Source organism: Bos taurus, chromosome 26, assembly GCF_002263795.3.
Source record: "Bos taurus isolate L1 Dominette 01449 registration number 42190680 breed Hereford chromosome 26, ARS-UCD2.0, whole genome shotgun sequence".
NCBI classification, from domain to species: Eukaryota; Metazoa; Chordata; class Mammalia; order Artiodactyla; family Bovidae; genus Bos; species Bos taurus.
In genome coordinates, this window is record NC_037353.1 from 19537064 (window position 1) to 19558110 (window position 21047).

At 45.8% G+C, this 21047-nt stretch overlaps 1 protein-coding gene across 9 annotated transcripts in view; it reads right to left on the bottom strand.

Moving 5' to 3' along the window:
• Positions 1 to 641: 641 nt before the first annotated feature.
• HPSE2 (heparanase 2 (inactive)) overlaps positions 642 to 21047 on the bottom strand; it is a 720379-nt gene continuing 699973 nt past the window's right edge. For 3 of the 9 annotated variants that reach the window (XM_005225662.5, XM_010819979.4, XM_024986150.1), the window contains exon 12: positions 642 to 3195. In XM_005225662.5, the coding sequence (XP_005225719.1) occupies positions 3030 to 3195 (166 nt within the window). In that variant the 3' untranslated portion in view covers positions 642 to 3029. The remainder of the gene's footprint in view (positions 3196 to 21047) is intronic. The other 6 variants (XR_009492978.1, XR_003032892.2, XR_009492977.1 and 3 more) reach the window with 6 other exon arrangements.

The window sequence follows — 21047 nt, forward strand, 5'->3', positions numbered from 1 at the left end:
ACTTTCTCTTCAAGGAACAATGAGAATTTGTTCTGAGCCTTTGTGATAAGAAAGGAGAAAGAAAATCATTCCTAGAGGCAGGAAAGGGGTGGAAAATCATCTCAGCAAAAGGCACAAACTTCTCTTTATACATTATTATGCTTTCAAATAAGCATTTGTGCAAGCCCATTCTTTGGTTTAAAATAAAATGGGTCTTAAGTCTTAAAAGAATATCTTGGCCATGTCTTGTTTGGGGAGGATAAAAATGATGGGAGGAAGCTGGTAGATGAGCTCTTTTGTCCTCGGGCCCAGCCTGGCAAGCTGGGTGCAAGCTGTCACGTGCAGGGTGATGCTGAGTTCTGCCACAATCCGTCTTTTGCAGTGAGTGTAGTAGGAAAATCCCTTGTTAGGAGGATCCCCAGTGATTTAGTAATTACCCCTCACTCCCAGATGAGAAAGCCAGGACAGATGCCCCGCACTAAAATCCCTATGGAATGTGATGTCATAGTGAGTTTCTTGCTATATTTTGAACTATGCAAATACTTCTTCCAGGAGGCAGTTGCAAAGTTAGAATTGCAGAACTCCAAAGATAAACTCTGTTGATTCCCTCCTCCCTTTTTATTAATTAAAAAAGAAGAAGAAAAAAAAAAACCAAACCAAAATTTAGGAGCAATATTTAATATATAAAGACAAAAGAAGCAGAGACTGCCTATATCCTGCAACATTTAGAGTCTTAGTGAAAAGTCAACACTTATTTACAGAAGGTGTGTCTGAGTGGAGCTTCAGAGGTTCTGGCTGTACTGATTTGTGGAACCTATGAAAAAGGAAAGAGGTAAGTCTGTGAGTCAGGCAGCCACTGAGCTGGGTGCTTAAATGAACAGGCTCTGGACTGTTCTGAGCTCAGCAACCCATTCCCTGGGTGACCCTGGGCAGCTACAGGCTCACTCCAGGCCTCACAGGAGAAATGGAGATATGAATAGTATCTCCCTGAAGGGCTGCTATGTTAGGAAAGCAAACTAGCTCAAGGCTGGCCCGCAGGGACCTCTGGTCACTCCTGTTATCATGAGGGCCTGCAGCTGCACCTGCACCAGTATGTATTACAGAAAAGACTTTGATATTTGCACTGAGTTTTTTAAATTGGGGGAAACAACCTCTTTGTCTCTTACTCCTCTTTTCCTTTTTCTTCTTCGCTTTTCTTGGCTGCTTCTTCCCTGCCTTTCTACCGCCAGTGTTGACACTTCTCTCTCTCCTGCTCCCACATCTGAAGCATCAGTGGGCTGCACTGAGCCACCACTGACCGGGTCCAGCCTGGTCCTCGGTCTCCCCTTTCCCACTTCACACCTCCTGGTGCTGTTGCTCCTTACCTAGTAATAAGCTTGTTGAAACTGACTCCACTCCTTCTTCCAATTTCCAGCTTTCCACACTGAGAGTCTGCTCCCTCCTTTCTTGTCTAATCTTCCTTATCATTCACTCTGAAGGCTTGGCCCTGCTCCTTAACTCTTTTTCAGGCAGTCTCTGCGGCCTCTGGCCTCAGCCACTGTGCCCCCTCCTTAATTGCTATCCTTCCACATCAGCAGAAGTTGTGTCTCTCTCTATTGGAATCCTATGACATTGTCTGATACCTGCTCTTTAAAAAAAAAATCCTGTCATTTATCCTGCAAAAGAAAATCACATCCACAGAAAAGAAAGTCATTTCAGTTGTAACTTGTTTGCAAAGACCCACACAAACTTCTTGAATCATACAGAAGGTCTTCGTTGTGAAATTTAAACCACTCCACTCCCCACTGCCCAACCCAGAGGGCCTTCCATCTCCTGTTCTTCAACAGTTTCCCCACGAGACCTCAGCCTCCTGATCGCCCTTCCCCAACGTGGTGAACTGAAAGTGTTTTTTTGTGCTCAAATAAGCTGGTCTGGGAGAGCATGGATCTGGTCATCTTTTATGAGCACATTAGTCTTCTGCCTAATATAAGCTATTGAGAGCACTCAGCTACTTGGGAAGCAGCAGAAAGTTGTTAGATTCAGTTGTGTCTTACAGCTCTGATGACCTTTGATTTGTACCTTTTTTAAAGATGGTTTTGGTCAACCAAACCATTAAAGGCTTGCCCTATCAAGCCCTTAATATTCTCTCAAAGTTGAGATAGGTCTATTTTCTTGGTTCAGTTGGGGTGTGTATGTGTGTGTGTGTGTCTGTGTGTCTGTGTTTGGTGGTTGGGTGTGCTTTCTCTAAAACTCTCCCTTGCAGCTACGTGACAGATGATGATTGCTTTCTCTGGTGCCTAATACATTGCTCTCCACTCAATGAATACTGTTACCTGACTCCCGTCCCAACCCTGGGGGAATCTGGATTCACAAAGGAATAGAACCTTCTTGCAAAATCTGGAGTATGATTGCAATTTTACTTTAGAAGCACCCGCTTCCCAGAGGAATAGCTAGTGATTGATGCCACTGTCAGAAACCCAGATGCACACACTCATACATCAGCCAGGAAATTACATAAACAGCTCGCCCAGCAGGCCAGCACTGACTCACCCACTTGCTCCCCTATGGGAGGAGAGGTGATATGAAACCCAAGGCAACAGCAGGGAACAGACAAAGGAAAGGAGTTAGGCGGGACTGGGCTCTCAAAGGTCCACAGGGTTTTTTCCTTCCTCATCTTCTGCCGAGGGCAGCAGCCACAGGCCAAGGTCTGTAGTTACTCTGCTACGCGAGCAGGATTGTGGGGAGTTGTATCTGTCCTGGGCACGCACCGTCAGCTCGTTCTCATGGTGCGTGGACAAGGCTGCAGACAGCTTCACACACATGCATTCGTGCTAACACAGGTGCCGGGGACGTCCACTTCTTCCCTTAGGGTGGGAGTGACCTACTTAGGCTAAGCTCATGCTAGGGTATTTGTCTCTTTGGAGAGCATGTCAGTGTTGATTCCAGCAGGATGGGCTGGCAGAGACTGGTTGGTTGCTCAGAAGATGCCTGAAAAAATACTGATACCATTAGGGCAGAAGAGTGGAAAGTAGTCTGGCAGGCCTGCTGGTGACTCGTGAGTGTAAGGGGATTTATCGGTAGCGGCAGGCCAAAGCGTTGACGTTCTTGACCACATAAAAGCCCATGGTGACTGGAGGCATGACCAATGTCCGGCCGGCCCGCAGGGGGCGGGGCTTCAGTTCTGGGAGGGTCCCATCGTCCACCATCACTAGGGGCTGGCCGTTCAGCTGCACTGACCTACAGTGAGAAGAAACAGCATGGGACTTGTTATTGTCTTGAAAGGAAGCCATGGCAGCAGAGCCTGGGCAGCCTCAGCTTGCCCCTGTCCGCTGACCGTGCCCAGACAGTGACCACTCACTGACACCAGCTCTGCCCAGCCTTTCAGCTGGTGCTTCACTCAAACAATGCACGTGAACATCCCAGCAATGCTCTGAGGAAGAAATGGTCCTGGTCCCATTCTCCCTAGTGTGGTTAAGTGACTTGCCCAAGGCTATACATCTTGTAGTCCTGGGAGCCAGGATTTAAACACAGGTAAATGGCAACCCACTCCAGTGTTCTTGCCTGGAGAATCCCAGGGATGGGGGAGCCTGGTGGGCTGCAGTCCATGGGGTCGCTGAGGGTCGGACACGACTGAGCGACTTCACTTTTACGTTTCACTTTCATGCATTGGAGAAGGAAATGGCAACCTACTCCAGTGTTCTTGCCTGGAGAATCCCAGGGACCGGGGAGCCTGGTGGGCTGCCGTCTCTGGGGTTGCACAGAGTTGGACACGACTGAAGCGACTTAGCAGCAGCAGCAGCAGCAGTCCAGTTCCAGAGACGCATCATTTATTCAGACAAATAAAAAGTCTCTGAGGCAGAAGCAGAAGTGTCTGATGCCTATTGTTTTAAAACCATAATAGCAGTCCAGTTGGTGGTGTTGAAGAAGACTCTTGAGAGTTCCTTGGACTGCAAGGAGATCCAACCAGTCCATCCTAAAAGAAATCAGTCCTGAATATTCATTGGAAGGACTGATGCTGAAGCTGAAACTCCAATAGTTTGGCCACCTGATGCAAAGAGCTGACTCATTTGAAGCAACCCTGATGCTGGGAAAGATTGAAGGCGGGAGGAGAAGGGGACGACAGAGTATGAGATGGTTGGATGGCATCACTGACTCAATGGACGTGAGTTTGAATAAACTCCAGGAGTTGGTGATGGACAGGGGAGCCTGGCATGCTGCATGCAGTCCACGGGGTCACAAAAAGTCAGACACGACTGAGCAACTGAACTGAACTGAACTGGACTCTTGTACCTGAAGAGTGGAATAACACACAGGCTGAAGACGGCTCCAGAAGTTCCTATATAACTGCATCTTCATTAGTTTATTTGAGAGATGAGAGAACTGACATCGTGTCACTTGTCCCCGGCAGTTCTAAAGGAGGACAGTGACTACGTAACCACCTACCTTCCTCTAATCTGAGTACGAGTTTCCATGTCTAATATTTAAAGGATGTTTCCATTTTAGGGACACCATGAAGTAAGTGATAAAGCAGGCACCTGTGACCCCAGTTCACCTATCCTGTTTGCTTTTATCCCTCCTGTGTACCAGCCATCTTCAGCCCTGAGAAGGACTTAGACAGCAAAGGGAAATGGCTCATCACCCGTCTGGGGTCTGTGGTACAGAATCCAGACAAGCTCCCAGCTGTTTCTGATGTGACTTGGGAAGCCACGCACCCAGAATGAAGCTCAGCTCTTTGGGTAAGTAGAAAAGGCCAGAACCAGGCCACTAGCTGTAAATAACGGCTGCAAGCGACTTTTGGAAAATCAGCATGACAGTGTCGACTGTCTTTGGGCCTCGCCCAGCCTCCAGTGGGGTGACACTGCCGTGGTATCATCTGAGCTGCCAAGAGAATAAAACTGTTAGAAACTGATAAGAGGTCTTGGTTTCGCATCCCTTCTGTGCTCTGAATGACAGATGGGTTTAGAGATTCATGATCAGACCCCCTGCTCAGCAGAGCCGTGAACTCCTTGAGGTACATGAAATATAAATTGCTCCAGGGAGAGCGGGGCAGAGTGGCAGCTCCAGGCCCAGCCTGACATGGACCAGTTCCGGCCTGGTCCAGATCTGAAGGGCCTGGGGCAGCCCCCCTCTCTTGTTGGTATGACTGAGGAATGCATGAACAAGCAAGGGTCTCCTGCATGGAGAGCCAGGCCTGCCTCTGGAAGATGCAGAGGTATAAGAATCGGGATCTAAAGAGCAGTGTTGACCTCCTCAGAATGCGAGAACTTTTTATAACCGTCTCTGGTGGAGACAGCATATTCTTCACTGTCTGAGCCACCAGGGATATTGGTTGGTTAAAAAGGTGACTCAGGTGTAAGCAGAACCAGGGAGCATGACCAAGATTCTGGACTGATCTCTAACTCCAGGAGCCAGCCACTGACTTCCTAGATGGTGGTTGCAAAGCTCTTCATCACACTTCCTGCGGTTTTGCATCTGTGAGAAGACAGGCGATATGGGCTGTAGAACGAATTGAAATGAAATATAAATGTCAAAGTGCTTTGAAAGCATAGTGAGCCATTACGTGGGAGACAGTGTTTTCTGTCGTTATTCATGGTCATGCCGGGTAGGTGAACTTTTTGGTCCTTGTACTGTGACACGGCGAGTTTCACGGCTCCTCTCCTGAAACTGTCTTCCCTTGGCTCTCATGGTAGCAGTCTGTCTGTCTGCGTGTCTCCCTCTTCCTGTTTCTCTCCTTCATTTTTGCATGCCATTTCCTTTTCAGGGGGACTATTCCCTTACACCTGCCTCTCAGATGCTGGGACTCCTGGTGCTTGGTCCTTGGACCTCTCTGCTTTCCATACGACACACTCCCACTGGATGCTGTTACCCACACACAGGACTTGGATTACTATCTGCATGCTGCTGCTCCCCAAATCTGTATCTGAAGCCTGCATCTTTCTTCTGATTTACATACCTCTGCTTAACTGTCCCAAAGGAACTTCAAAAGTCATTGTGTCCAAAATCAAGATCTCCTCAAATCTCTGACTTTTTAATCTCTGGGCTGGTTCTACCATCTGTCGGATTACCTAAGCCAGAAACCTGGGAGTCATCTGGGTCTTCTCCTCCAGGTCCCAGGTATGGAGTTGCTGCACGCTTGCTCAGTTGCTAAGTTGTGTTTGACTCTTTGCAGCCTTATGAACTATAACCCACCAGGTTCCTCTGTCCATGGAATTTTCCAGGCAAGAACACTGGAGCCTGTTGCCATCTCCTCCTCCAGGGGATCTTCCCAACCCAGGGATCAAACCCACGTCACCTGTGTCTCTAGCATTGCAGGAGGATTCTTTACCACTGAGGCACCTGGGAAGTTGCTAAATCCAACCAATTCTACCTTTTAATATTTTTCAAATCTGCTTCTTCCTCTTTCTTCATTGCTATTATTTAGTTCAGAACGTCCCCATGACCTGTCTCTGGCCCCTGGCCTTGCCTTCATCCCCCATGCCAGCCACATTGCTGAGAGAGCCATCTGTGGCTGTCCATGCTTCAAACTCTCCAACAACGCCATCCCTTCCCTTAATCCGGATGATGAAGCCAAGCTCTGGGCACCTCCCCAGTCTCAGATGCTGCCCCTGCCCCTTACTCCAGGGCTAACTGTAGATCACAGACCTCTGGAGGTGGGTTTGGGGTGAGCTGGCAGTCACTGTAAGGACATCATCAGTGTATGAATGAACAGACTGTTCCTGATGAAAAACAGTTAAGCTTTGTACATAAATGAGGTAGATCTTTCTCAAATGAAAATGTCAGTAGATCCTGTTGGGAATAAAATACATGAGTTCATTTAAAAGAACAGTAAATATTTTTCAAATGCAAATACCTGTAGACACTGCTGGGATAAGAGATGAGTTCATTTAAAACTGTTGTAAGATTCCTAATAGGTATTTTGGGAAGAAGGGGGCATCATGTGCTTTTATCAAGCTGGAGATTTTTAAAGGGACAATTACTATAATGTGGGAGGGCCATCGACATCTGTTGACATCACAAAGGATTCCCAGAACTCGAGGGTGCATTTTGCCCCTGCGTGATCCGGGTCATCGTGTGTGGTACTCCCTCCACCTGGAGCACAGTCAATCTTCCTCCTCCGTGGGACAACTGTTCTGGGTCCCTGCCGAGCCTGCTCTTTTGTTGTCCCCTCTGGGGAACCTTCTCTGAGCCCTGGGTCAGCAGCCCCGACTATGGGCTCTCTTTTTCCCCAAACTTCCCTCTAACCACCTCACTGAATGGTAGGACTTGCCCTGTGCCCCTCACTGGGCTGCGAGCTTGGTGAGGAAAGGAATGGTGCCTTTCACCCTGAATACTCAGGTTCTTGGCATAGAATTGGGGTGAAATATTTTCTGAACGAGTGAATGGACTTTTGAGGCCCTTTCACATTATTTCTGGTATTCCTGGGCTGAGTTTCTCCGATTCTAAAGAGGCTTCCTAGACATTCGCTGAGTGTCTTTACAGATTTCATTAATGTACCAATTACTCTCGCTCTCAGTGGCCCTGGAGATGTTAGATAAGACCTGAATTATCGCTGATTTTCACAGTCACTCACTAGGTACCTTATCCCAATCAGACACAGACCATTGATCATCGCTAGAGTTTTTCATCTTAAAAAAGATCTATATGACCATCTCTTAGCTAAGCCAACATGAGCTGATTTTGTGAGACTTTAAGTCCTCACATGTCCTTATCTACAAAGTTCCTTCATTATAATGATGGACAGTATGCTATACCACCTCCATTCTATTTTTCCTGTTTATGTTTTTATTGTAATATTTATCCTATTACCCAGTTAAGTCATATCACACTAAATATCACAATTATCTTTCACTTCTGTGCACTGAACAATTTGCAAACATATCACGTGAATGATAAAAACCACTGATTATTGAGCACTGTCTATGCCAAAGGTGAGATGCTGTGATTTACTCTATTGCGTGAAGTCCTCACACCTACCAGCCGAGGCAGGTGTTAGCACCCCTGCAGATGGAGACATTGACGTTTAGAGGGATCTAAGACTCACCCAAGTCGTGCAGCCATTCAGCGGTGGAGCTGAGACGTGCCTGCAGCATTATACCTCCCTTGTGACTGCTAAAGAGCCCGGTGAGGTACATAGGCAAGTATTATTATTATTATTTTAACTTCACTATTGAGATGAGGTCAGACAGGTTAGGTGGCCTGGGCAAGGTCACACAGCTAATAGCTGGCTAAGCTTAGTCTTGGGTTCAGGCCTCTTGACACCTGTTTCTATTATTTGTGTTGTTCCCCAATTCCACATGGCACTCACGAGGATCATGTTTCTTTCTTTTAAAACCTTTCTTATCATATTTTCATCACATTCTGGGACCTCTTTCCCAGCCTGTGACTTTTCAAACCAGATGCTAAATGATCCAGCCTACGTGGAGCTATTTTTCTTAATTCCCTAGCTGCTGAGGGCTTTTAAATTATCCAAATATTAGGACAACTGTGCTGTTTTTTTTTCTTAAATCACCATCTGTTTTTTCAAAGTCTGAGTTGCTTTGCAATTCCTAAACTTGTTTTCTTTACACTGCATGCTATTTGAAATGGGATTCCAGGTCTCAATTTGGATTCAAGCCCTCTGCTCCCTGGGTCTCTGTGGGATCCCCCTGGCTAGGTCACCGTCCACTCCCCACCACCTGTCTACAATCTCTGGTCTCATTAAGGTTCTTGCTAGCTGTGGACACTGAAGTAAGCTTTCAGCTCTTCTGATGTCTCAGGGAAGCAACTCTAGTGAGCATGCTCTTTGCCAGTCTTGAAGATAATTTGTTGGTCTGGCTCTGGGTGGATTTTTGTGGGGACAGAGGCAAGGGAAGCCTGTGTATTATTGGGAGCAGCCTGGGGAGCTAGTGACAGGTTTCTGCTGGCATATCTGGGGCCTTGAATGGGAGGTGAAAGGTCTCAGACATAACTAGTTCCATCTCCACCACTTTGCGAAAGTGATCTGCCTTCTGTGAACTTAGGTTTCTCTGTCTGTAAGACAGACTAGGTGAACCCTAAGATTCTTTCTGGTTCCCATACTTTTCAGGTGGGTTGCCCACAGTCTAATAGCTAGCTTGAAGCAGAGTTTAAAGCCAAATTCAGTGATCCTGCACAGGTAGAAATCTGATTATGACGTTCACCTGTCTAAATGTTCAGTAACTTCCTGCTGGTCTTAGAACATTCTCCAAGGGCCTTGGGAGACCCCATAAGCAAGGCCTTAGAGGCTCCCCGAGCTCCTGCCCACTGAAGCTCCCCACTACCCACTACCTCCTTTCATTCTGTGTTAAGCTTCCTCCAGTCACAAACTCTCTACTCTCAGGGCTTTTGTACATGTCATTTTGCCTGGAACTTTCTCTGTACTCCCTCCCTGCTTCCGGCTTCCTTTTCTTTACTAATTCCTACCTGTCTTTCAGGTCAGGTGCCCGCAAAGTACTCCCGATCACCTAGCACTTCTCTGTCTCTGCGCTCATCACAGTATCCGGCTTGCTGACTGCCTGTCAGCCTCTCCCCTAGTTAGGAAGACCCTGTGTCGGTCCTGCTCATCCTGCGCTCTCCCGTCCACCAACTCACACAGCAGGTGCTCAGTAAAAGAAGGCCTGGATGTAAATATGTGGGTAGATAAATCACAATCTGGAAGGAAAAGACACTAGGGTGGGAGGACAGAGACTTGAGTTACAGTTCACATTCTGAGCATGACACGTGAAGGTCTAGCAATGTCACAGTTGGCTCTGGTTTGGGGTTTCTAGATTGTTCAGGGAGAGAAGGAGGGAAAGATGGAGTAGGGAGCAGAAGAGAGGGAGGAAGGAGAAGAGAAAGCAGAAGGTGTAAGAATCTGAGTGGTGGTGGGGACACTGGAGGGCATAACCCTTACAACCTCCTAGTTCTAGCGCCAGCGGGCTCGCCCGCATGCCACTAGAGGGCACTCTTGCTCTTCACAACGGTGCCGAGAGCCCGCGCGGAGGCTCCCAGGCAGCGGAGCTCCTGCCTCTGCCCTTCCAGCCCGCTCTCCAGTCCCGGGGAGCCCCGGAGACGGGCCCGGCGCTTGGCCTCTTGGAGCTACAAACCTCAGGATCAGTCCAATCCCGGCAAAAACTTCGTTGCGGTCCATTAACCGCCTCCCACCCCCCCCAGCGCCGCCATGTGGCTAATATTAAGGAACCATGCAAAATCCTCAGCGATTCCTGCCGAGGGAGCGGCTTCCTCGCCGGCGTGCAGGGAGGGGCCCGCGCTCGTGCGGGGCTCGCGGCGCCCCGCTCTCCAACCCCGGTCCTGGCGCCCCGCCCTCCCGCCGGCAGCACCTGTGTGCGCTTTACAGGCCCCCCGAGGTCCCGCTGCCCCTGGAGGCCCCCTCGCTGAGTTAGGAAGCTGGTGTGTGCAGCTGCCCTGCCCTTTTCCAGGTCAGGGGCAGGTTAGAGCCGGGAGGGAGCCCGGCCTGGTTTGAGGACAGAGGGGCCTTGCTCCGCTCCGTTCCCCTGCTTCTCCGGGAGAGGCTGTGCATCTGGAGTAGCTTAGACAGGAGGGAGGTTCCTTTGAAATGGCCGTGAGAGACTACCCGCTGAGGAGGACTGCTCACAAGTGGCTGCAAGCAGCCTCGTGTCTCCTGGTCCCCACTTGCCCAGCTGGAGCAAAGGCGGTAGGATGCTCATGACCCTCTGAGAGAGCTGCTACTCCTCAGGGGTCACAGGGAAGATGATTTCCTCCCAAGGGAGACCTATGTGCTTTTTGCTCTGCCTGAAATCTGGTAGACTGTCAAAAAGCCTGATGTGTCTTCCAGGCCCCTTTGAATGTGGCCTCCTCCACCCCAACCTTATCTGAGAGCCCCAGCTGGAAGAGGGGCACGTTTTTGGCAGCTTCTTTTCAGCATGCGACATCTCAGATTTATTCTCTGTGCTGCAGTCATTTCACCTGCTAAACTAATTGTTCTCTTTTTTAAAATTTTCAGTGGCACGTGGCTCAGTGCCTTATTGCCCAGGATAGTAGTTTAAATGAATTCTTGTCGAGTTCCACTCAGTCAGTCTCTATTCTCATGTGGCTGCTTGGACACTCCAGTCCCTTCCTCTGATGTTGTTAAAGAGAGGAGACTGAAAAATGGGGGTGAATGCTTCCTGTTCCCCTTACCCCTCAAAAAGCCCTCATCATATATGAAGTTCCTGGCCACTTGAACAGTTTAAGGTGGATACGATCACTTTCCCTAAGTCCTACTCTTGGAGAGCATATTGAAATGAGGAGTGTTGATCTAACTTCTTATATCGCTCAACAGGGAAAACACTCGGATTCCTTTATGCAAGCAGAGCTGAGGATTTTATAGGCAGGTTGTCAGGGATATAAGCTTTTCCTGTTGGCAGTTAGGTTTGGGAGTCATGATTTGAACTGTGTTCTATCCAAGTCTGTGTGATAATGGTCTAAACCATCATGGGATCCTACCATCTGCTTCTAGTGGTTCAAAATAACTTAGCACACTTGGCAGAGAAGATGAGAGCTTAGCTAAGGAATCTGGATTTATACTGATAGTGTTCATTTCCATCAGATGAGAGGGAGTCATCTGGGGGCACTTTGGGAAGAAAGTTTGATTTTGTGACCATCTCGGAGCTCCACATCTTAGGTATATCACACTCAAACCATGAGAGAAACCAGCTACAAAAACCATGGGGGCTTCCCAGGCGGCATAGGGGTAAAGAATCTGCTTTCCAAGCAGGAGAGTGAAAGTGAAGTTGCTCAGTTGTGTCCTGCGACCCTATGGACTGTAGCCCACCAGGCTCCTCCGTCCATGGAATTTTCCAGGCAAGAGTACTGGAGTGGGTTTCCATTTCCTTCTGCAGGGTATCTTCCTGACCCAGGGATCGAACCTGGGTCTCCTGCATTGCAGGCAGACGCTTACCATCTGGGCCACAAACACTTGAAGGACATGTGGGTTCAATCACTGGGTTGGGAAGATCCCCTGGAGAAGGAAATGCCAACCCACTCCAGTATTCTTGCCTGGGAAATCCCATGGACAGAGGAGCCTGGCAGGCTGTAGCTCATGGAGTCGCAGAGAGTCGGACACAACTTAGTGACTAGACAACAACAACAGCAACACTGTAAAGGCTCGGCTTCCCGGATACCTATTCAAATACATTAAGCCAACGGGATAAATACCTCGGTTTTATCAGATTTTGACAGTGTTCCCTCAGTGCACATGAGGAGCACTGGCATACTCTTAAAAGGGAAAAATAAGATGTCTCAGGTGGCACAGGTTCTGCTCCAGGGCCCATAGACGTCAGCGTGCAAGGAGTGTGGTGATTCTGAGTCATTCTTGAGAAGGTCACTGGGGAAGATGTAGGCTGCCAAGTGTCTGCTGGGGTTTGGTAACTGGTCCACAGCTTGGTGCTCCAGCCCCTTGTCTGGAATGAACCAGATCCTGTTGTGGACTCCTGATGCTTGGCAGCCAAAGAAATGCTGACTCAAGGCCCTGGCCCTGCTATAGGGATGAGGTAGCTTAGGACTTTTCAGTTCCTTGAGGCTTATCTTGGTCTGTCACCTAAACCAGAGCCTCTGGAAGATGAGGAGAAAGGAGAAGACAAGGACCTTTACTTTTCTGCCCACCAGAACTGCCTATGTATTCAGCTTCCCTGCCCCTCAGTGTAGAATCAACTGCTCGGAAACATGTTAGCTTTGCTCTGAAGTGCTCCTTCACCAGAATTTCATCTGGGTCATCCAGAACAGAGTGGAAATCTCTGCCTGCAATGAGGGTGCCCATGTGAGTGGAGCTGGGGTGGGGACACCACAGTATTGATGCTCAGCTATGCGGAGAGATTCCAGCTGCTAGGAATGATCTGGAAGAAAATGTGTTCTGGAGCTGAGAACAAATGAAATCTCTCAGAAAATAACAGTGAAGACGTTGGATTCCTAAGCATCTTGGTTTAAGATGTCAAGTCACTGTAAAATATAAAAGTGTTTTATAATCCTCTAATCTGTACAGTGATCTGTACACTACTAATCTGGGAGTTAAAACAAACAAACAGCAAAATCTGGGAGCCGCACACATCCTTCCACTTAGTCATAGAGAGAGCTCCCAGGGGCTCCTGGCATGTTCACACCTTTGGCAAAATGGCCTCGTGCCTGCATGAAGAATAGAACCTGGGTGAAATCAAATATGCAAATCAGCTGGAATCTTGTTCCAGCATTTTTAAAGGGACAATAGTTCTCAACTTTGGCCACATATTTGAATTAACTTGGGAGCTTTAAAAATATACTGGTGTCTGGGTCCCAGCCCAGACACTTAGGTTTAATTGGTCTTGGGGACGGCTTGGGCACTGGGGTTTTTAAAACTCCCCAGGTAATTCAAAGTGCAGCCATGGCTGAGCAGCAGGAGCTGATGAAGAAACAGTGGGAATATGTTTGCAGCTGGGGCAGGGGTTGGCGGGGGGCAGGGAATCAAATAGCTTTCTAACCATTACATTCTGAATTTATTTTGAATAAACAGATCTTTTCTTACTCTTTTGGAGTACCATGTAAGAGGCCACATTTTAAAAACTAAAACAAAGATGTGAACTTTTCAAAGGCGAATTTCTTGTTGAATAGTCAGAAGTGGGCACTTTTGCTATTTCTGCAGAACTGCCTCATTGCATGCCTTCCCTGTAGTGAGTTCTCTGGTGGGATGAACGTGCTCCTCAGCATGGACCAGGGACGTGTGTGTGTGACTTTACAGCAGGAATTCAGGACCAAAGCCGATGGAGCATTTGCACAGATAACAAACTCTGCGTTTCTTCAGCACTGAAAAGAAAAACTGCTCTGCTTGAAGGACAAAGTCTCTAAAGTCATGTAGATTTCTCTCGGGTCTTGGGCTGTGTCACAGAGAGCTCCACACAGACCAGTAGTGGCTCAAGCTCTCTTCAGGCAGAAGGAACTAAGGGGTTAAATATATCAGTCAGTGCCCTCACTGTATTTTCCAGATATGTATATAATTATTTACTTAGGTAATTCTGTGTATGTTGGCTATAACTCTTTAGGAGCCACCAAACACCCTCAAATAAGCACAAGGGTGAAAATAATCCAAACTCCTCTAAGTTTTGATGAGTAAGCTTTCACTAAGTAAAATTTGGAAGGCGTATTTCTCTCTATATTTACTTCTCTTTATTTTTCCTACAGACTGACCCTGAGGCTTACGTATATCATATGTATTTATATTTATACTTTCGCAGCATCAATTTCAGACCTTCTGAACTGGAACACTGCTTGGACTTTGCTGGTTAGAAGTATTACCTTTCTGTTCACTCATAACCATTTCATGGATCTCCCCAGTCCCAGGCATCTCTCTTCCCACTCTGTGCTCCCAGTCTCTGAGTCTCCTCTGTGCTCCCGAGGGCCTCTGAGTGGCCTTTCAGAAGAGCTACAGGTAACATGCTTCCATCTGTAACAGCAGGGCCTTTTCCTCCAGGAAACAGCAGTCTCTATCCTCTTTTTTCCCCCCCTGACATTTTAAAACGGACACCTGAAGCCCTGCAGAGGTTAACAGGTTTCCTCACACACTCGCAGCTCCAACAGCAATATTGTTCCTCACATCTTACAGAACATCAAAGCAAATGCCAAATGCATTGAAGAGATGAATATAACGAATGAAGCAAAAAAGAAACTACAGAAAGTAAAGCTATGTAGTTTTCTGATTTCAGGAATATAAATAAACATATAAATGGAACAGAAGGAACCACAAAGCAAAAGATAAATTTAACTATATAAAGAGGGAACACTTCTGCATGTCAAGATAATACCTTAAAAATTAAAGAGTTGGAAAAATAACAAAACGCTGAAGAAAATATTTTAACACATGGTAAACATGATTAGAAAAAATGTGCAAATCATTAATAAAATGGATAACAGCCCAATAGAAAAATAAATAAAGGGGATGTAGAAAATTCACAAGAGCAATAAAATACTAATAGACACAAAAATTTTCACTTCACTAATACTTAAAGAATACAACTTAAAATAGTACTATTCATTATGAAGTTAGGAAAGATTTTAGAATATTACTGTTCTGCATTGCTGAGGTAAATTGTAATAACAAAATATTCATATTTCCTACTTTTCAGACCTCTACAACTAAGCTTGTATGAGGTAAGAAAATTGAACGGTTAATTATAAGAGATAAGGTTCTATGCTGCTGCTGCTGCTGCTAAGTCGCTTCAGTCGTGTCTGACTCTGTGCAACCCCAGAGACGGCAGCCCACCAGGCTCCCCCGTCCCTGGGATTCTCCAGGCAAGAACACTGGAGTGGGTTGCCATTTCCTCCTCCAATGCATGAAAGTGAAAAGTGAAAGTGAAGTCGCTCAGTCATGTCCGACTCTTAGCGACCCCATGGACTGCAGCCTACCAGGCTCCTCTGTCCATGGGATTTTCCAGGCAAGAGTAGGAATGGTTAAAAAGCTGAGAGACTTGAAGCCTAAGGGCAGACATATTGGAAAATTGTTATAAGGATGACATAGATTTCTTAATTTTTCTAAAGCAAGGGTAGAAATGGAAAGAAAATGCGCTTTGGCCACAAGTAAGGAGGATCTTTCCTATAATCAGACTTGACTAGTTCTAAAGTGGGCCAACTCATTTTCAACTCAATTCATGAGATGAAGAGTCTCGTCAAGCACAAACTGACAGGCTTTTTGTCAGGGATGCTATAGAAGTACTCTCAGTACTTTCAGAATTCCCTTTTTTAAAGTCATCTTTTAATAACAGCAGAACTTTCATAGAATGGTTTATTTTAAGAAGAGACTAAATGATCCCAGACAAATGAAGATAATGGAAACCTGCAGGGAGTACATTTGGTTGACCAGTGTTCAAAATTTCCACCAACTAATATCTGCAGTCTAGTACTTAAACACTTAGACATCATGAGTCTGCTGAGATGTATGGAGTAATGGCCCTTCAGTCCCAGAAAACAGGTCTTTATGTTTTGTTTCTGAGTGAGAATTCTAAAAGGTAAGGTTTTCCCCAAAGCTCCTTTTGCCATATCTGTCCACGTCCCAAAATAAATGTGATGCTTCCTGTTAACTGTGGTGGGTCCGGCAGTGGCCAGTTCAGCCCTTAGGACTTTTATTACTAGCCAAACTCTGAGTTTGGAGATGAAGTATCTTAATGTGGTCTGTTCCAGCAGGGACATGAGGATATTTTTAACGTCTTAGCACCTGGGAGTTACTTCAGTATTTTCAGAACCAGTATGTTTGGCTAACATCAAATGACACCTCTCTAAAGGCATGCAGTTAGATGCCAGTGTTTTCCTTTGATACAGGATTTAATGAGGGTGAAATCAAAGCAAAAGTTATATCCCAGAGAGATGAAAAAAATAGCAGTATGTAGAAAAAGGAAAAAAGTATGTTCATTTCTTTGCAGAATAGGCAAAAAGATTCTTGGTTCATAATAGGAGGCTTGAAATTCTTTCAGTTAAAAATTATGGCAGCTGAAGGAGAGGCTCATGCAGGTATGAAATTTGATCATTTAATATGAAAATTATTAGCCTCAAAGCAGAAATATTCTGCACCTCTCTCATGGCACCACCCACAGTCTACTTCCTGTTAGTTTTTTGTTTCTAATAATAGAGCTGAACTTTAATCCCTTCCCCTCAAATGAACCTATTAAACAGCTCTTGAAGGTCAGGTGATGACGTGGCCTGGCATTAAGACAATCAAGAAATATCACATTAAACTTTACATTCAGACTTTCCCTCTAATTTATCTACTTGGGTTTCCTTAGTTCTTATTAGTTATGGGACCACATTCATTAAGAATTTAGCCAGATTAGTTGCCACTGCAAGTTAGAGTGCTGAAGAGAAACAGTTTTGTGTGGCACAAGTAGGATCTCAATCAAGTTGATGAGTGGATGAGGATAGGTACCCTCATTTCCCTGGGAAGCCTCCTCTGACAGCTTCTTTCCCTCTGAGGAGGGGGTCCATTAGGTTTAGGGAGCTGGCAGTGTCTGTGTGCTCTGGGTCAGAATATAATATGCTGAGAGTGATTTTTAGAGACCTCAAATCAAACCAACTTACAGTCACTCCTGGTATTCAGTAATCTTTGTTTGAGAAGAGCATAGAATAAACAGAAGGGAATTCTTCCATCTAGTTGAGAAAAAAATAGTTTTCACTAAAATTTTGTGACTTGGAAATGGAATCTTAAAAACAGCTCAGAGAAGAACTTTTGATGAGGATCTGAAGTTAGGATTTTTGAAGAAAAGTTAATGGAACTGGGATGAGTTAGCCTAAAGGAGAGAAAACTGATGGCTCACCAAACACTTTTCTAATCAACTCATAATGTATCATGAATACATATTATATTCGTAATTCTAAGATGGAATGACCTCAGTGTCATGACAGAGATTGGCTATCAATGTATATGTATATATATTTGTATATTTATATACAAATATATATATTTGTAAATAGTGTATGTTTGCAATATCATTATAATTTTATACTACCTGACTTTTGGGGTAGTGCAGCATTGAATAAAGTACAGTTGACGCAGGAGAACTGGACACTAGGCACTTTCTAGCTCTATCAGTTACTAGCTGTGTCACTCTTCAATAAGTCACTTAGGGCCCTAAAATTCCATTTCTTCAACCCTAAAATGCTTCTTGATGCTGTTTATTATCTATAAAGTCCCAGTCACAGGCACAGCTGGCCCCAGTGTTCTTATAAAATTAAATGTTCAGACAGGATTGAAACTGTGGGCACTCCTTTCCTAGGGGTCTTTAGACATAGGGCATCTTCTGGTCCAGATGTCCTAGTCACAGACAGGGGGCAGGGGAGTGAACCAGACCGCCACAAAATGTTAGCCCACCACAGGTTTCTTAGCATCAGTGTGTCAGAATAAAAGAGCCAGCGTGATGAAAGTTGTTTCCTTCTTTTCCAGTTTTTGGATCATTCTCCCTCCAAATGGAACTGAATATGACACACAGGGAAAAATGCTGGGATCTGACCAAACCTGCTCCTGGTTTGACTTTCCCCTACAAAGTGAGTCCTCCTGTTTTGTTTTGTTTTTTAATTAATTTACTTTTTAATTGAAGGATAATTGCTTTACAGAATTGTGTTGGTTTCTGCCAAACATCAACATGAATCAGCCATAGGTATACATATGTCCCCTTCCTCTTGAAACTCCCTCCCACCTCCCACCCCATCCTATTTCCCCTAGGTTGTTACAGAGTCCTGGTTTGAGTCCTCCTGTTTTTTGATACAACTTGCCTTCTTTGGCCCAACTTTATGTTGCCTTCCTGTTTGTTGAAAGACATTAGAGATATTTATGTCTTGGGAGAGATGATTCCCTAGAGGATGATGTTCATTGATTTGTGATCACATGAGGCATTGGGCAGATTCCCTAGTGGATGGGAGAGCTGCACCAAAGTTGCTGTTAGACTCACCTAGAGGGGGAACTATTACTGTCTTAGGTGTGAATGGCTGGTCCTTCTTTCAGAAAGATGAGAAAGCAGTGAAAATGGCAGGGGAAGGACCTGCAGCTGGAGATTTTTTGGACAGGAACTGGTCTGGTATTACCACCACTTTCTCTTATAGCATCGTTTCTTTGTGTGGCCTTCTGATGGCTTGAAGAAGCTACTCTCCTGGTGACCGTAGAGACTGTAGGCTCCAAAAGTGAAGTGGAAGTTGAGGGGAGGGGATGGACGAGAATAATAGAATCTTAGAGTTTGATGGGAAGCAGTAATCTTTCACCTCAACCTCCCACTGAGTAAGGAATCTTAAAGCACCCCTGAGATGGCCATGTTGCTCATTCTTTGATTAATAGTCTACCTCCTAAGGAAGCCTGTCCTGTCCCCAGTTAAACCAGGCAAGCCTTTGAAAAATGAGCTCATTTTGTGGTGAGCTCTTTCTCTTTTAAATTGTAGTCCCTGGTTTTCTGTCATTTTAGAGGATCCTAGGCCAAATCTGTTTCCTTTCACTTAGAAGTCCTTTGAATATCCAAAGAAAGTCCTCACAAGTTACCTTATTTTTCTTGTCTAAATCAAATCTCCCCATTTTCTTCAGCCATCCCTGAAGAATATATACTCCAGACACAGAACACCCTTCTCTGATCTACATTGCAGTTTTCTAAGTTTCCCTGCTTCTATCCCATAGGGTACAGGGCACTCACTTTTTGTCTGGTCCCTCGAGTGAGAACAATCTCTTACCTAAAGAGTTGAGATTTGAGTGGTGGGTCTCTTGACTAGTTTGCTCACCGAGATGAGAAACAGGAACCTTCGCTGAGGACCTGGATGCCTGGACTAGGCCTTTTGAGTGGCCTCAGGCTGTTACCTATAGAATACCTGACGACCCAGTGCCCCAAGTTCACATGCCACTACCCTTTAAAGACCTGAACTATTTCCAGCCTTGATGGCAATTCCAAGAGAAGGAGAATTACCCCATGTTCTCTACTAATTGAAAAAGTTTGCCAGTATCTCCCTGCTCCTAAAGCCCCAGGCCAAAAGGCCCCACTGGTAGCCTAACTGGCACACTGATTTGCTTTATATCCTCTTCCTGGTTGCTACTGACAGGAGCAGCTACAGGTTCCCAGAGCTTTCCATCCCTGCTCTGAACTAACATGGCTTCAGGCGACAGCAGGAATTAGCAGGCGAAGAACACAGAATCTGGCCCCAGAGGCTTATAAAACAGAGAAGGAGACACCAAAGGCTGAAGTCGCTTCCTAGCATTTCCTTTCATCCTTTCCTGCAGAGTTCGCTGCACTGAAACGGCACCTTTCCTGTGAGACCCGCATCCCAGAACCACTGAGGGCTCCCACTCTTACTAGCAGTTACTGAGCGGGACAGTGGGACGTGGGCACTGAGCGGGTACACGGCAGTCCCTGTCTGGCAGCCTGCAGTCAGAGATGGCACAGCATGTTCTCTCAAGAATGAGAGAGGCATTAAATGAGCAGTAGCTCACAGGAAGAGGAACCTGCTTGGAGGAGTGAAGGGCCCAAAGTTCCATAGTGAAGCAGTGGCAAGATTAGGGCTGGATTCCAGTTCTGTAGACTTTCAATTTCAAACTCTCTTTAAGACAATATAGGTATAATCATATGTGAATGTCTGTGGGTATATATATATCTGTATGCATGGATGTGTGAAATTTTTATTTGTAGAAGGCTTCATTTCACCCATATGCTCTAACTTGATTCTCACAATAATCTTGTCTGACAGGTGAGCAAACTAAGGTCACACAGGTAAATGGTAGCAGCTGGATTTATAGCCAGACTTCCTGGTTCCAGCTCCCTCTTCTTCCAATTGTGTGACATTGCTATTTAATTTCAGTTGGTGTTACCAAATTCCTCTTCAGGACCCTTGTGGAATGAAATTCTCTTTTTCCTGTCCCTCTCTGACAATCTAATAAAGCCATTACATAGCTCCTCAACAATATGATGGCAAGGTGAGGTACAAGACAGTGTAACTGGGAATGCAGCATATCAGTAGCCACTGAGAGTCACTTCAGTCACTTTAAAGACAGAAGCAGGACAGAAGCCAGGATGTGGGCAGTTCAAACATCAGAGCTGTAATCCTGGAGGCAGGAATGTAGAGTTGGGCAAACAGGGTTAGAGGTTTGTGCCCTTGGGTGATGGAGAAACAAGCTCATAAAATGATGCTGCCTGCCACCATTTCTGCATGTTTCATGGTTTTGCACTGATGCAAGTCTTATCATTTCTTTTTATCATAATCTTAACAAATGTCTTATCCACATATTATCTTAAAAATCTAAGAAGATGCCACTTTTGAAGAACATCCTTAGAGCAGTTCTTCTTCTCTTCATCCCCAACTGGCTAGAGGTCTGAGGTGAGGAAAAGGAAGGCGGTGAGTATTTACTGAGCATTTACTATGTGTCACGAAATTTGTATAGAAGAATTCATTTGCTCCTCTCCACAGAAAAAATTTTACAGCTCAAGAAACTGAGGCTCACAGAGATCAAGTACCTTGTCTCAGGACATACAGCTAGCATGTGTGTCCTTGGTAGAGCAGGGATTGACCCCGTAGCCTGTTAGACTAAGGCCTTTGGTTAGTTTCTTCCATGTGGTACACGTGGTCTTCTGGACACAGGGCAGGCTCAGCTCCCAATCATCTTGGGTTCTAAAGGAC